At 34.3% G+C, this 18,339-nt stretch overlaps 1 protein-coding gene across 1 annotated transcript in view; it reads right to left on the bottom strand.

Annotated features, from left to right (window-relative positions):
* The window catches only part of LOC144443089 (calcium/calmodulin-dependent protein kinase type 1D-like), a 115,565-nt gene that overhangs the window by 21,638 nt on the left and 75,588 nt on the right, over positions 1–18,339 (bottom strand). The window contains exons 5-9 of the mRNA XM_078132466.1: positions 18,198–18,336; positions 10,566–10,771; positions 6,926–7,038; positions 6,093–6,171; positions 5,371–5,458 (exon numbers count right to left, since the gene is read on the bottom strand). Of these exons, the coding sequence (XP_077988592.1) occupies positions 5,371–5,458; positions 6,093–6,171; positions 6,926–7,038; positions 10,566–10,771; positions 18,198–18,336 (625 nt within the window). The remainder of the gene's footprint in view (positions 1–5,370; positions 5,459–6,092; positions 6,172–6,925; positions 7,039–10,565; positions 10,772–18,197; positions 18,337–18,339) is intronic.

The raw sequence follows: 18,339 nt of genomic DNA, 5'->3' as shown, positions 1-18,339 counted from the left end.
TAATGGGAAGCATTTAAAAAAAAACAGGGTCACCCTAAAGATGTGCTCTGAAAAAAGCTTTGCATGAGCAATTCTCTGTTGTTTAGCTTGGGTTTTTGACTATGTTTGATTTTTCAGCTTCTGTTATTACATAGCCAAGTACACCAGCACAGGACATATTACTGTATCTGTGACTTCATGAACCTTAAACTGAAACATGCATTTTTTATTTACTAGAAATCACATATATATTCTATTATGCATTATACATAAATAATGCAAACTGGGACATTAATAAGGCAAACTGGGAGGTTTAATATAGAACAGCATGACATCTTTCTTAACCTATTTCTAGTGAACTCTAAGAATGAGTAATAATCTCGTACATGTTACACTGTACTTGTGGTACGTCTTAGCAAATTTTACTATTTCTTGGAATCTACAACTATTAAAGAAGTAAAATGTATAAGATGTATAGAATAGTTTGATTCTGAACTAATGCACATTTTCTCTCTCTCTCTCTCTCTCTCTCTCTCTCTCTCTCTCTCTCTCTCTCTCTCTCTCTCTCTCTCTCTCTCTCTCTCTCTCTCTCTCTCTCTCTCTCTCTCTTTTTAACAAGAATTCCCCAGTAATATAGATTTGTCTCTCATAATAGCACCTTGATGTTGTGTTTCCATTTTCAATTATTTGCATAGACTTGTTCTATTTAATTGAAATCCTCACATATGAACAAGTTGAATCCATCTGTGGTATACATGTAGTGGCAATGTTTTCATTTTCACTAGACTGTGTTGATAATGGCGGCAAAATAAACATGTTTTTGACATCTACCATAATTGCGGGTACATGTTCTAGTGTAGCATGTCCTTTTCTATCCTATACATGATTTATTTGAAGACATGGGATGAGATACAACAAGCGACAGGTAAGCGCTAACAAGCACAATTTGTTGGACCATAAAAACTACAGACACAGAAGCTAAACCTAAAGTCAGCCATTTTGTGCCCTAGGCAACTCTCTGCAGAACCGATGATGTATGTAGACACACATTGTTGTGACTTTACAGAATGACCAGGATATAAGTCCCATATATTTTGTTCGGACACATTAATTTGGCTTGCATATAGTATAAATGTAATGTAATTCATTTGTTACACAGTCTACTACAAATACATTTTGTATATAATTGGCGTATGAAGGCAATCAACCCATACAAAGGTTTTGCATCTTCAAGAAATTTTGTAAGGACACAAACAGACCATGGGCACTGACAATCACATGTATTATGAGTATACTAATCTTTCCTCTCTATCTGATTTTAATAAGTGGCAGCAGTGACAATGATATATTCTTATGGTGTGACACAGTTTTTCATTTTACTTATTTCTTTGCTGTCAATGTAGTTTGTTTTCGTAAAGTCATAAAAAAGAGTGTTGAGGATGATGCAAACAATATATTATATGGCCTAATTAAATTTCCCAATTACCTGTAACCTCTTCCTAGCAAAAGTGTGCCGTCAATTCATTTATTAATGAATTCACAACCCTTGGGTACTATAATATTAAAACTTTAATAAAACACTTTCATTCTCTAAACACCTCATATTGAAAACTACGAATGTCTTTGATCAGTCTTGCTGATTGTAAACTTATTTGATATTTCTTATCACAACTATATGGCTGTATTGGGGATCAACAGCAATGAGTATTTCACAACATAATTATCTTGAGAATTTTATCTCGTTTCTCTCTTTCCGTTGGTAAAACATCTGAACCAGGTATTGATGATGATGATGAAACGTATATGTACGGTATATCAGACATGTCAGAATTTGATCCATTCTCTGTCTCACTTCATTTGTCAGTGCCTTTAGGGTTTTTTCACAAATGATAGTGTTTATATTCAAGGCAAACATATTTAGTATTCTATATTCTTATGATACTATTTCACTATTGTGCTATATTTGATTTCCTCTTTAGGGCATGTACTGAGCTTGATTGCATTTGAATGCCAAATGACATCAAGAGAGAAGTATTTTATTAAAAAAGGTTTCATATTTGTTGGCATGTGTTATCCAAGCCTTTTTTTTAAAGATGTCTGTCAGATACTTTTTAACACATCCACAATATATATAGTGTAACTTATGGAGTTTTAAGGCTGTATGCCAACTTTCTTCATCACTGTAACTTTTTGATTAATAAAACCCCATTTTGGAACCCAGTTCTTGCTTCATCGTAAACTCAATGTTCACTTCAAGTTCTGGTTCCATGATCCACTGGTGACTATGAACTGTAGCTGGACTGATTCTAGTTTTGTCAATGAACTCATTTCTTCACCAATGAACAAAGCATAAAGTGCTACTTTTTTGCTCCTTTCAAAAAAACCAAACAAACTTGTGCTATTAAAATATAACAATTTGAAATTAAAATCTTTTGATTTTGTTTGAAGTATTGTAACATATATATCTGGATCATACTGTCTTGACAAATGCCAGTATTTTTTGCATATGTTGTCATATGCATCAGTATGGGCTGTCTTCATACGTTTCACTATTTTGTTAAACATTGAGAGGGTCTTTTCTACTCCAATAAAATACTAGTCTGAGCTTTCACATAAAAAACGGAAGCATTTTCAAATCCTTGCATTTTCATGTGTGTTTTTACATCACCATGTAAATAGTAGGTGTGAACGCAACAAAATCGTTGTGTTTTAATTTGAAAATGGACATTGTGTAAACAGGGCCTAAGAAAAGAAACACCCTGACTATCTCAAACAATATCACCAACTGTGCTGTGTTTTGTTAATCTTTCGCAACCTCAATAATATAGAAACAGGCTGAGTGTACACTTGTATGGACATCAATTTGCAAATTTACAGCAATACGTAACATATGATAATATGACCGAATTCTCTGATTTTAACTAATATGATCCTCAACTACGCATTTTATGAATAGTTACTGAGGAGTGGCTGTGGGGGCCCGTGACTCTGGCTAGAATGACAGAGTTGAATGTCCTTTAAGAGATATTTGTACAATGTAGGTCAGAGTAAGTGACTAAAGGTTATATGAACAGTATTCCCACCAAGAGAAAATGGAAGGACATTTATAAACAAGACTTACGCTCTCTGACTCACACCACAAGAATGACAACAATGAAATTCATGTCAAATATGTTTCATAGATTGCAATAGAATACAGATCTTGCGGTATGCCCTGGTAATACAAGCTGGACAGTACATGTTGACATGCCTCCTTTTGACAACTTGTGAACTGTTAATGTTCTCTTGTTAACTTATATAAAAGGGACTGCACACTTGTCTAAATGTTTACTAACACTCAACACATGTTACTCAAATGTGACTGAACTCTTAAAGTAAAGATATGACGAGTACTGCCTGGATGATGGCAGCACAGTATATCCTGGATGCTTTATCATATATCCATAGACATTGCACTGTTTATGGTATATCAAGGTTAGGTTGTCCCTTCCCTGCCCACCAAGGTTGAAAGATGTGTTTCGATGCATGTGGATTCACATTCAGTATTCAGTCCAGCCTGCATTATTTCCATGATATGCCTCATAAACAACAATACATCGCTAGTATAATATTTCTGTGGGTTGTCTAATTAACTATCCATTCATGACAATTAAACTTGTCAGGTTTCATGAAATGCAATCTTCTTGGTTTGCATGGATATACATACAACCATCGTGTAAACAACTGGTCGTCACGGTAACGCCTGTAGTGCTCACGGATGACAATATAAGCATGACTGGACCTATATAACTTTACTACTATAAATGAAACATGATTTCCATTTGAATATTGTGACATAATTAAGAAAAACGTCTCAACTAATTTATCATTATTTACTAATCAGTATTTAATTATATAGTTTTATCATTTCACATATTATAAATCATTATTGATAATCATAATCAAATCATCAGTTGGCACGGAATCTCAAAACAGAATTTCAAAAGAAAATTGATTTTCACGAAAGTGCGCAACCTTTGTCTAGTGCTTTGTATTGCTTTTTGATACTATTTAATAGGCATATTGGATCTGTCAAGTTTATCATGCTTTCAATTTAAACTGAAATGTGATTTCAATTTTAATATTCCGAAATACAATTAATGCAAAACTGTCCAAGAAAACATCAGGACTGTTAAAGTTCTCAACATTGCTTGATAATTAGTTTATAAAGTAATACTGGTAAATCTAATCAAACCACTGTTACTTATGTGATCTTTCACCACAGAATCCTAAGCAAATTATTATCATCTTTCAGCACGAAATTCAAATGAAAAAATCTTCACTTAAGTGTGCATCCTTTGCCTCAGTGCTGTGTACAGTGCTCCCGATATTACATCACTTCCAAATCAATAAATGAAGAGATAAGTGTATACACCTTCACATTACACGACTCCCTTTGATTAATTGTGACATTTTAACATGTGTCACAATTCTGTCAAACTGGCAGGCAAAAGGTTGAGTGTTTGGTCTGGTACATAAATGTACATACAGACATACATGTAAATGGTGACAACGAACAACACACTCTGACCCAATAGTGTCAAAAGTTGAAGGACAGCACACATTGCATATATTATGAATTATGACAGATGGCCGAAAAAAATACAATATAACAAGTGCTCGTCATATGTTTTTTGAAATTCTTTTCATAATCAAAAATGGAAGGAATGGTGACAGCAAGCCTGACTGAGAATGAAGGCCAGGCTCCAGTTCACCATAGTTCACCTCTCATCTTAAGCATCACTAAAAGACAACACAATACAAACAAGTGCCAAGTATCACATTTAATAAAAAAAATTCTTTTGACATATTGGGAATGAAAGATGACAGCAAGTCACCTGACCAGGGTTCAGCTCACTCTAGTTTTCATATTGATCATTAATAAAAAGCAATGCTGTATAAACAAGTGTTTAGTATCATTATATGTGAATTGTATGTATAGAATCACTCACTATGTGTTCTGTTATCTAGCACTATACACATACATTTCCACAGTGTACAAGGCTAGTCTGTTTGGTTTGTTAGAAACACTGTATTGCCATGATAAGCTGACCTTATCACTAATTCTTTTTAGGACACTTTATTATATTGGTCAGCTGCATCACAGACAAAACCCAGCATGAAACACTGCATTCCATTGGCCATTTCCAGTCAGCTGACAGTCAGATTGGTGTAAGCTACACATTACTGCCCAAACTCTTCATAAAGAAATGCATGCTATTGGTCATTTTCCGTCAGCTGACAGCACTGTCAGATTTGGGTAAACTATACATCACTGCCCAAACTGTTCATAACGTAATGCATGCTATTGGTCATTTCAGCTGTACATGTATAACAGATTGTTAAACTTACCTTCCACTTTTGCTTGGCAAAGTTCTTTTTCATCTGTGTGCTGACTGATTTATGAATGTCCTTGGTACTGGCTGCACCACCAGAAATCCTAAACAATTGAATTCGAGTTACACCACATTGTATCAAATAGCAAAGAAATTGAAAATGACATAATAAATCAGGATATCGTATCATACTAAATCAAGAAAACAACATATCAGATCTGTGCTACTGCCGAAAAACAAATCAAATTAATTATATTTTAACTACTTGTGCATGAGATGTCTGACAAGTACATTACGTGTTACATGACATGTTGATATCACATATCTCATTTGGTGCTAAAAAATTGTAGTTAATGTAGAACTGATACTGTACTGAAAGTGAAATCACTGATGGCGTTCAAGAATGTCGTACAAGGAATCTGAACTTCACATGGGGGTACTTTACGTACTTCCATTCAGGCATACATTTTACATGCATGAATTATACATTGCCACACGTCAAGTCACAAGTCATTACATCTGTGATGATTCTAACAAGTTCTTGTAAAGACATCTGCACTCGTGTACTCTCCTTCCAGTTAAGCTTGTAAATGTTGTAAACTAAAAAGTTCTAGGAACTTGAAGTTCATTCATTTTTCAGCAATTTTTTACACATTTTATCCACGGGCAATCGTCTGGTGGGGTGTGGGGTTTAAAGGGTGCGAATGTCAATTTATTATATTGGACTTTCTTACTTACCATGGATGATCAATTGATTGTTGACAGGTATATCTGTTTTTAGAGTTTACATCTAGTAAATGTCTAATAAAGTCTTTGGCTGTGGGTAGACAAAAAGACAAATGATTTTAAAACAAATAGACTAACTTGCAAAAGTTATACCAAATAATGGAACGATAGCAATATACAGGCGCATGACAGGTACTTTACATGTTTTGGAAATGTGGCACTGTGGCTATTTTTCAATCATATTTCAGGCATACTATAGTGAACTCAAAATTGACTATAATCTAAAAGTCATATATTCCATGTGATGATGTATACTTTAATACGTTATCTATTCACATGAGTACAAAGGTGTACACATCACTAAATATGCTCATAATTACCTGCATACCTTAATGGCCGTAAATTATTAAAAAGATTAATAAGACATATTTTTCATTCCTATCATAATTACTTTTGTTGAAGTTATTCAATACCATATATACTGTAATACATTCCAAAGTGAGTGACATACATGCTATAAAGTACTATGAAGAATGAGACTAAATTCACGATTATTTTTTTCAATTTTTCTGAAGTGGAATTTTCCCATCTAGGTGCATTATAGAAATATCAAATCATTTGATTTCTTGGTAGACACCGTATCTTCTGCTCTACAAACTACATATACATTTAATAAAGGTGCACATAAGAATAAGTTAACCTTTATACCTGTATTTCTACAGCAAGAGGTACGATGCTTTTACAGGTACAGAGAATTCAGAGTAAAGTTACATAATTTATGCGTGGTCAAAATTAAAATAATAGCAAAAAAAAAAAGAGAGCTAGTTGGGGCTGTCAGTCTTTACCTGAATCTGAAATATCATCCCAGTATGGAGAATCAAACTCATACTCTCCCTTGATGATCTGTGCAAAGAGGTTTGAATCATTCTCATCAAAGAAGGGTGGGTATCCACATAACCTGTTATCAGAAAGGAGAACAATAAACCATACCATCAGACAACAATTCTTCCATAGAAACAAATTGTCTATCATAATTACATTTAACAAATTGAGTCACTCTTTCACAGGAAATGTCACATGTACCTAATTATACAAATATGAAAATCACTATCTCCTTTTATATATACAACACTTTCATTAGGTTTAGAGTGTAAAATATCAAATTAAAAAAAAGTATATGATAACATGAGAGTTACTGTCTTTTTGTTAAGAAATTCGATGAAATTTAATAAGTGTCACACAATCGACAATGAATTGCTTGTTAATATCCCTTCAGGCCCCACATGCTACGATCTTCCTGTGAATCGCATTCTTTTGCTTTGTTCACTTTCTTTGAAATTTGTACTGTTTCTAAGATACAAACCCAGTTTTGTTAAAAAATCGTGCTTAGTTACAAATCAGAAATTCTAGCCTCTTCGTACCCACTTAAATAACTACTATATGAGTTTCAGTTGCACAATATATCAAAACAAATTTGATTACAGTTGGTGTTTTTATGGACCTTAATAATCTTTAAATCAGTCAGGCAAAACTAATTCACCAGGTTGACCTGAAGGTGCAGAGCAGTGTGCCCTCTAAGCCCATTTTATGCACCACAACAGACACAATTTCTAGTGACGCACCAAAAATTGGTCTTCTTACTATGTGGTGACTCACAAGAAATCGCAGTTTTTATCATACTGATGCACAACAACAAAATTTGGCTATCATGAGAGGGCACACTGGTGCAGAGAGTGATACACGAATTAAAATTTCAAAAGATGCCAAATATAATGTGTCAAGTAACGAAGTGACACACACAAATAGGACATTGCATAAATTATCAAACTGTACTGCAATCTACATACAGGTTCATACAATATAGTGTTACAGTGAAACCTGGCAGGCAATAAATAATTGCCAACAATCTATTCGTGTCAAGACACTTTGGAACAGATGTTGAATTATTAGTAACTTTTATGTCATGTATTTTCTTTGAATTATTTAGTGAGTGTTCGTCTACAAAGCAAGCCTCCACTAAAAAGAAACAACATTGCAAGAACTTCCTTATAGATAATTTCCTCCAAAGTCATGTGATATTCAGTCTAGTTAAATTTTCATGTTAGTTTTTCCTGATGCTTTGCGGGATATGAGTTTGTATGATTTTAAGTGGCAATTGAATAATAGTCACATCTCAATGACTCTATATCTATAGTATATCTCATTGTGACTTAATTACTCTTTTTAATCAATTCCCAAGTTGAGTGCAAGTTTTTCCTGGTGCTAATAATAATATGTGCACTTTGTATGAATTCCGGTGGCAATTGAGTAACAGTCACATCTCCACAATTTGACTCCCATCTTTACATCTTATCCTGACTCCTCTTTTTAATCAATTCCCAAGTTGAATGTAAGGTTTTCCTGCTGCTAATATGTGCTAATATGTGCAGTTTGTATCAATTCAGGTGGCATATTGAATAGCAGTCACATTCCCATGATTTGCCTCCCATCTTTACATCTTATCTTGCTTCCTATTTTTAATTAATTCCCAAGTTGACAACCTTGAGTGAACTTGTTGGTGCGAGCTTTTAACCACGAGTATACTTTGACTTTAAATGACTCTAGAATGCTTGTGTATCTGCTGAACAAGTGGTGGTAACTGTTCGAATACTAATGATTGGTTATACATATATGTACATATATGATTCAATGCATTCAAATAGCGCATACAAATTTGTCACTGCAAAACTCTGCAACATTATGTGATACCTAAATAATACAATAGTTAGGTAACTGATAAAATATTTCATTCAACTTAACAAGTAACAGATAAGCTTTATAAGTTTGTAAATGGAAGTGAAGCAAATCATTGCTTTAGATGGTGGCTGGATACATCGTCAAAGGTCCTCGCTATAACTTACATACACATACTTACAGCTTTATAATATGATATCGCATAAAACATTTACCATTTAGCGTGTGTATTTGGACTGGTTGAAGTTTTTGTCTGTACTGTGAGTCTTATTATTCATAGTTTCACAATGTACACATTTAGAAATAAGTCTCAACAGCACTACTCTATACTTTGATTTTAATTCTCATCTAATCCATTAGATATGACCAGGTGGGCTGGTTTGATTTATTATACCTGTAAATACAAACTACATTGCTCTCTACTCAATTTCTGGACGTCATATTCTATAAATAGCATAATAGGATACAATATATGGACTGAAACGCTAGCTGCTTGACATTTTACAACTATTAGCCAATTACAAAACCATTTTGTAATGCACTGTACAGTGTGTTCATATTAGGAATAATGACACTCTTTTAGGGCTCATTACAAAGTTCACCTGTCATAAGTTATTTGGGAAAAATGCATTTGGGAGAATTACTTACACATTCCCTGTATCAAATGTTTGGAATCATTCATTTCAACTTAAACAATATAGGATATAGTGTAGCTTTAACAGGATACGCATCTGAACTTTCTATAAGCTATTATATGCTTCATTAAGTAGGCTAATGTAAACAGGGTTGGCGTACAAAGCTAAAATAAGTAAGGAAACCATCATGTTATGGACTATTTCACAGACGGACTTGCTAAAAGATAGCCAAGGCCTTTCAGTTGTTGAAAGTAGAAGATGTGATGGTAAAAACTTCGAAATGGCATATCTATTCAGCAAAGACGTGGACAATATTCAATATTTTGCACTAAGCTCAAAACATGCTTTTATACAGTACATAACCATAAGGTACATTCAGTTCTGAATCACTAAATGTACAAAGTAATTCTGACCCTTTTGAGTTATCTTAAAATAGAACATTTTCTTTTGCCCAGGAGTCTCTATACATTTGTGACAGAAATTACATTTATGTTACCATACAAATATATATTGCATATTCAGCTGATTACTTAGGGATTCCAGACAAAAAACAATATTTCTATATATAACACATTGAGGAATGTTTGGTTACAAGTGGGTGATGACACATCAAAATAAACAGTAGCCTAATCCCAAAAGTCCACTGGAAAGAGGTGAATGGAACTGTTTATGTACTTTGAACTAACTGTCTCAATGGTTAATGGTGGTATGACGTATGAACTTCAAGCAAGATAACTCAATGTGTCAAGTTTAAACAACACACATGGTTATTCTACTAAGATTACAACGACCCATATGAGAAAGGTATCAAATATTTAGTTTAAAGCCATTCTGCTTGGGGGCAGCATATTTCTGCTAATATCAAGACAACAAATAAATCAGAGCTGCAGTTATAATTCACTAGTAGATGACATTCCTTATGCAAGTCTTTGGAATGCTAAATTTGTAACCTATTTGAAGAAAAGCTACATCTTACATAGTCCACTTACATGGCATATAGAAGTAGGAAAAAACTTGAACACTGTATTTTCTTATAGTAGGGTTAATGATTCTAGGACAACTCCCCCCCCCCCCCCCCCCCAAGTTTAACCAAGACATTGTGTCATTATCAACTTACAAGATGTACGATATGACCCCTATTGACCATAGATCCACTGCTTTGCCGTACGGTTTCTGTGCTAGTACTTCCGGTGCAACATATCCAGGTGTTCCACAGGCTGTTGACATATCATCACCGGCGCCATCATCCATCTTGGACAGACCAAAGTCACTGATCATGATCTTAGCCTCGTCTACCGGACTGTAAAACAGCAAGTTCTCTGGCTGCAATGTAGTCAGAAAATAAAATCATACAGTATTAGTGATGTATCATATTAATATAAAAGGTTTGCAATTTGATAGTACTTTTCTACGACTTTAAAATCAGGAAAACTGGTAAAGTGCTGTGACATCAATCTATATTCCAGTACAAACTGAGATCCTCTTCAAAAAGGTCTCCTGACAACACAATGATTTGATAATTGAGCTCTAATCATGATGAACAATTGAAAACAATTTATTACAACTTGATAGGGAGAGGATGGTGGTTATGGCACTCCAAGACAATTGAACTCAAAGTAGGCACCTTTATATTCAATCATTAAGCCTGTTATATTGTTATAACATTAATCTATACACCATATGCATAAATACGGTGAGTGATCGACATAATAAAGTTTACATAACTTTAACTGTACATTTCCCATATCTTTAGTGCTACACTCATTATTGCACAACACTCATAACATTTTCATTACAATGAATTAAACTCATGAATACAACAGGCACAGCAGTAAGAATCCACTGGCTGGGCAGTGGCACCTACACTTTCTTATCTCTTGGCAACAATCAATGTGACTGAACAGTGAAATAACAGTAAATGTTTAACAAACTAGTCAAAAGATTAGTATGAACATGTCTGAAATGTTAGTCAGCTAGTATCGCACTATGTTTTTGATATTGAATGGAATTCATGTAGCTGTGAGGAGCAGTCCTTATACTGACACAGTCCGGGCAGGATGCCCTATAAACTTCCTTATTCCTTTCCTTCTGAAAGAAAGACCTGTATTTGTACTTCCATAGATGGGCAACATGACAATAGGGTGCTTCTATAAAGAACAGTAATTAAACAATTACAGTTTCTTTGCTTTTCAAGTCATTAAAGTTGTTTACATCTATAGCGCAAATGCCACTTAGCTTGGTACTGCTGTAAAATCACACCACTATAGTTAATGAAAATATATGTAATTTCAGACCGAAGTTAATTTAATTCATGAGCCTAAAACATCAACATATTATCAGCTTGTTACTTTGAACTCAATCAGTCTTATGGGTTGCAAATGATTGTTGAATACATACATGTGGATTGCGACGTAATATCTAATAAAACATGTTTTTATTGTTGGAGATTAAAAATAATGATTTACATAAATCATATTAGTATGGAACACATGGCATAGACAGCCAGGCATTCCTAAGAAAAGCTAAGAAATGAATTCTTTATCAGAAGAGTTACACTTATCAAGATAGCGTCAGGGCTCACATTTCTTTGTTACCCTGTGTCTTCCAAAATGCTACTCTATCTTGCAGATATATTTTGTTTAATTGTTTGATATAATATTAAAATCTGTCTCACTTTTGAAATGATAAAAGTTTATGATCAATAAATCTGGCATTCTATGGCTTGTATAAAAAATTTATTTGACTATATACAGTTAATTTAATAACATACATAAAAATTGTCAGGTCAACTGTTATTTCATCATTGTCATTGTGGTCTACTTGGTAGAACACGAATTCTAGCACTATGAAAACTGTAAATCTGAAAACCACAGTCTGCTTTTAGAATGAACTGTAATCAATTGATGGAGTGTTTTCTTCTTGTATTTACCATCGTTTATTATCACTGACATGGGTGAATTGAAATTAAATGTCTTATGTAATGGCCAATTCTGTGGGCTAACTTTTTCATTTACCGTCGTAATTGATTGATGAATGTATACATGACATAGTGATTGGTAAGTACTATATGCAGGAATCTGAATAAGGCCGTGGAATACCTTTGGTATTATGGTTCATTTCTCCTACTGTAGAAACTTAGATTGCTGTCAAGTATTGATTTTCATTGGACGTCTGCTGCTCATTTCACATTCAAATATGCGATAAAAGTTGCAAACAGAAACTATTTTCATTACTACTTTAAAGCAAATAAGACCTACATAAAAATAGCCTCACAAACCTCATATTTACAACAGCAATAAAGGTGATCCAATTTGTGGGGATATTAAAAGGACTGTGATGGCTAAAAATGTGTGAGTATATATAGTGGACGTTTGTATATATGTACGTGTATTACCATAATTATGTTTAATATTCACAACATTTGCTGATCATTTTGATGACATACAAGGCACTTTAACACATAAATTTGTATTACAAAGGTATACATTTGCATATAATCAGAAGAAATTGAATATCAATATACATGTATGAGACTGATGAATTTTCATACAGTTTTCCAGACAAAATTGCAAGTACATAAAGTGGTTCTTTGCAGCTTATCCCTTTCCAAGCTAAAATGCGATCAATTACTTTTAAAAATTTTTTTTGACCCTAATAGGTTTAAAAAATGAAACTGAAATTACACTGTATCTTCACTACATAATCCAGTAGGTCTCATTTCCATCAGTTTCCAGAGACGCAGTCTGGCTCCTGGCCAACAAAACAACCTTCCAGATAAGTTGTTCATATCGACTGCACAGCTGAAAATCAGTTGAGCGTGTATGACAGTCACAACTCCAGGCTATGTATATCCATTTACATGTACTGTTTAGATTTGATTGACCTGGTTATTTGCTTTGCTTGATTACATACAGAACATCTAGTAATTAATGGAACCAATCTTTGAATTATATAACACCCTTTTAAGTGATATTTGCCCTCCCATAAAAGGCACATTAGAAAATTCAATAAGTTCATCATGGATGCATGGCCAGCTGTAACAAGTATATCTTGGCGGAACTAACAGGTCTTCAAGGCCATTACAGCATTCTACATTTGTACATAATGCAGTAAAAGTTTACAGTAATTTTAAATTAGTTTGTGACTTGGTATAAGTTTCAAGCAATTCTCACCACCTGTAATAGCACTTGGCTCAAGCCAGGGTAAATAGAACAAGAAGATCAACTTATCCTCACATGATGCCCACAATAGTCAGCATATGTATAGCACCTGGAGCGAACATCATGGTTTTGACAAAGAAATCAAATAATTGTTATGTGTATGATGCACCAAGGTCCATAACTTTAAATTTTGAAAAAGTGAAAGTGAGCTATGGAACAATGCAATGGGCAAGTTTGGCTTTCTTTTTTCATTGCTTAAAATGCATGTACACTCGCCTGGAATCCATTAGCCTAGAATCCATTGGTGATTGGCGATTTTGAATTTTGGTTTTCCAAAAAGTGTTGGGGGGAGGGGGGAATAATTAATTCCAAACCCCATCTGCATGGATTCCAGGCTAGAAATCCATCCAAATGGGGGTTTGAATTCATCATTTCCTAGTGATGGGAAATCAAATTCGAAATCCCCATTTGCGTGGATTCTAGGCTTCTTTACACATACATACATACATACATACATACATACATGTATGCAGCTAAATTGATTCCTATCATGCTGTCTGTACATGTATGTGTGATCCTAAACAGATCTCTATAAATCCAGTCTTCTAAACATCCAAGTGACATTAGGATTGTATAGATAATGGTAATGTGGGATTTCAATTCACCTTGTACAATGATTATTTGATTAAAGAATCATCCACTGGCATTTGACCAATGTACTGGTACTACAACTTTTGTGATGTCTGTAGCTATGCTAATCAGTTAGGGTCATCAAACTTCAAGCTTTCGCGTTTTTTTCCTTGTACAAAAATTTTGATTTTAATGTCTGTGCATCATGTTTTATTTTAATAATAACCATCAGTGACAGGAGCAACTGGACAGAAAGGCAATATGACACAAAATGGGTACAAATGTATATGTATACAACAAGAACGTAATTTAGAAAACATTATCCATTTACTCAGAACAACATGATATTTCATTGTTGTCTACGACTACATAAATCAAGCTAATGAGAGAGAGAGAGAGAGAGAGAGAGAGAGAGAGAGAGAGAGAGAGAGAGAGAGAGAGAGAGAGAGAGAGAGAGAGAGAGCGAGCGAGCGAGCGAGCGAGAGAGAGAGAGAGAGAGAGAGAGAGAGAGAGAGAGAGAGAGAGAGAGAGAGAGAGAGAGAGAGAGAGAGAGAGAGAGAGAGAGAGAGAGAGAGAGAGAGAGAGAGATTTTGATTTATGTCTGTGCATCATGTTTTATTTTAATAATAACCATCAGTGACAGGAGCAACTGGACAGAAAGGCAATATGACACAAAATGGGTACAAATGTATATGTATACAACAAGAACGTAATTTAGAAAACATTATCCATTTACTCAGAACAACATGATATTTCATTGTTGTCTACGACTACATAAATCAAGCTAATGAGAGAGAGAGAGAGAGAGAGAGAGAGAGAGAGAGAGAGAGAGAGAGAGAGAGAGAGAGAGAGAGAGAGAGAGAGAGAGAGAGAGAGAGAGAGAGAGCGAGCGAGCGAGCGCGAGCGAGCGAGCGAGCGAGCGAGAGAGAGAGAGAGAGAGAGAGAGAGAGAGAGAGAGAGAGAGAGAGAGAGAGAGAGAGAGAGAGAGAGAGAGAGAGAGAGAGAGAGAGAGAGAGAGAGAGAGAGAGAGAGAGAGAGAGAGAGAGAGAGAGAGAGAGACTATTGTTGCAACATGTCAGCTTTGATGAACATTGATTAAAATACACTGACAGTGGAGTGGGGTGGAGACTCTGATAGAAAGTTTTCCTCAAGTGGCTGCACATTCAAGCTCACATTCAGTATTTATACACTACCCCAGTGATTATATCCACATAATCATCAAGGCACTTCTATCACCACTTGGGTAATCTACCCCATTCAACAATAACTGTTTAGTTTGTATCTATCTATCTCAGCTTTGCCTGAGCTTGATTTACATTGCTACTCTGTTTACCTCAAAAGATCATTTACTGAAGAATACATGTATATCTTCTGCTGATGTTTGACATGTTTATACAAAATTATGAAATTTATGAGATCGATAGCTGATATTACTATCAACTTGTAGGAATATGATGATACATCAACAACCCACATCACCTCCTTAGCATAATTCTCACATATCAGACATGGGGTAATCTTTTCTTTCTTGCAGTAATAATGGTGGCATGTGTTTTACTATCATCGAAAAGAGGGCTAGTGGTTTTATGACACCTTTATAATATCATACAAATAGTTAATAAACAAATCCATAAATATACAACTATTAATCCCAAATTTTAAAAAAAAGAAGTTCTTCAATTTTTAAAAACATACATGTACATGTACTGTACTGTACTTACCAGAGACCTACATGTTTGAAATAGTGTATGAATTCTCCAAATTATAAATTCACATTATGTATTTATCATCTCTTTCCCTCCTTCCGATATTAAATAAAGGAGATACATATTAAAACGACTAAGAAGAAATACTTTGGTGTTTATGTGAACCATCGCAGAATGACCTACTTTTCAAATTAAATACGGAAACAGGGATCAAGGGACTAGTTAAGGCAAGGAAAGACAAGATTTATAGGCCGACATTGCTTAGTGATCAATTTTTACTGAACAGGGTCGGCCGTATCGTCACTCATTCAATGTACCACACTATTCTACACTTGTCAGTTAACACATTTACGACAGTTCACTTTTCATTTTCATGAGCAGATAGACATAAAACTTCTTGGGTGGGATTCATTAGTTTTTGCTTACAACTTGTCCACACCTGGACAATGGCATTCACCTTGTAAATTTAACTTGCCAGCCATTTTCAGAAACACCGAAGTGACTTTAAGGACTACCCAGACATCTCATTAAATAAAGATTTATGTTAACTTCTGTTGCTTCTTTTAATATGGTAGAAGTATTCGAGGTTCTTCATTTCATGACATTGCCATTCTATCTTTCTGGTCACTGCATGGTGTTGGGATTTTTCCCAGGGGTTGTATATTTGATGTCCAAGCTATCAAAAATCTACTTGAATATTCATTATACCATTAAAACGGGTGATGTTGAAATTTCTCTGTGTGAAATTAAAAGGATTTTTACCAGGGTGGAACTTGTAGAGTTGATGTCAAAGCTATCAAAATTGAATTTAAATCTAATTTAACATTCATTATGTGGTGAAAAAATAGTGCCAATGGTGTTGTAGCACAACTGATATTGAAATCCAAGTTGACATTTTATACAGAACTTGAGGTATTCCTTTGGCATGTAGATCTGCCGAGTAGTTTCAAAATTTGAATTTCTTTACCAAAACTCATAATATCATAACAAATAATATCATATACATAATCATTTCATCATCTATACCAAAAACAACATCAAATTTCAGAACATTAGCCAGGTAGGAATTTTGAAGTTTCAGCTTTTTGACAAGAATTTGACGAAATCACATTTTTAGGCTTTATTTGCATAATCACCAACAATCAGGTCATATTGTTTTTAATAATTCTTCATCTGGGCACATCTACAAACATTTCTATCAATTTTCAGAAAAATTGGCTTAATAGTTTTGGAGTTAAAGTTTTGACCAAATAACACTTTTTTAAAAGTCTTAAGTTCTATAGTGTATTATCAGGCCATCATGGGTTTTTACAAACATATATACATGTAGTAGATGCAGTGTCGATCATCACGTTATGAGTAAAGTTATTTACTTAAACTGACATACAAGTATTTATCTATTAATAAGAAATCTCTTGAGGCATCATTATGTGTAGTTGGAGTAAATTTGTCATCATTTCGGTTCAGTACGATGATAACCAAAATTGCTGCAATTGTTGTTCTATTTCCTCAGAGCAATGTGTTATCAACAAGTAACTGAGATCACAGCTCACAATGTTACAGAGACATCATTAAGAGCTGGGCTAACTTCAGATCTATGATCTGAGTCAAAATGGTTGACGTTGTTACGTTATGGTACTGAATCCAAACATGGGAACAATTTCAGGCAACAATTTCAATTATTAATCACCAGAGGGATATGTATTTGGACACCACATGTGTACCATGTGTAAATTTACAACAATATGAGCATTTCAATTTTGGAAGAACAAATTTATATAAAATGTAACCTGCCAATAATATGATGTGTGAAAAATCCACTTGTAATATTTTCATCATTGAATTAACTTTTTAAGTTATCAAGGTCGTACATTGTGTTTAGTACTGAGAGTAATGATTGTCATTAACATCACTGCTACATATGAGAGTACCTTGCAATTGTCTTGCAATCAGAATTTTCTCAAGGTACTACTTTTTCATGTATACTGGTAACCTGTGTACATATATGTATCATGAGGCATAATACACATCATGAAATCAAACTCTTGTGAAGTTTTCTCTGCTACCAGTTGCAGTTGCGACGATAAAAAAGAAAGTTAAGAGTGTGTGTGTGTGTGTAGGGTTGTTGCTGTTGTTGTTGTTGTTGTTGTTGTTGTTGTTAATAAATACCACTTTTGATACGAGTGAAATCATTAAAATAATCTGGTACAATTTTGCCTGTAACACTGAATATTACATGAAATAGAATCTTACCTTAAGATCTCTATGTACAATGCCTACATCATGCAAGTATTTAACAGCTTCTAGAATTTGTTTGATTATGTCAGCGGCATCTTTTTCTGTGTAACTGCCTTTTTCTACTATCCTGTCAAACAGCTCTCCACCAGATACTCTG

The sequence above is a fragment of the Glandiceps talaboti genome, chromosome 1 (assembly GCF_964340395.1).
Source record: "Glandiceps talaboti chromosome 1, keGlaTala1.1, whole genome shotgun sequence".
Taxonomy (NCBI): Eukaryota; Metazoa; Hemichordata; class Enteropneusta; family Spengelidae; genus Glandiceps; species Glandiceps talaboti.
The sequence above is the reverse complement of the archived record's forward strand: the minus strand, read 5'-3'. Positions and strand labels throughout refer to the sequence as shown.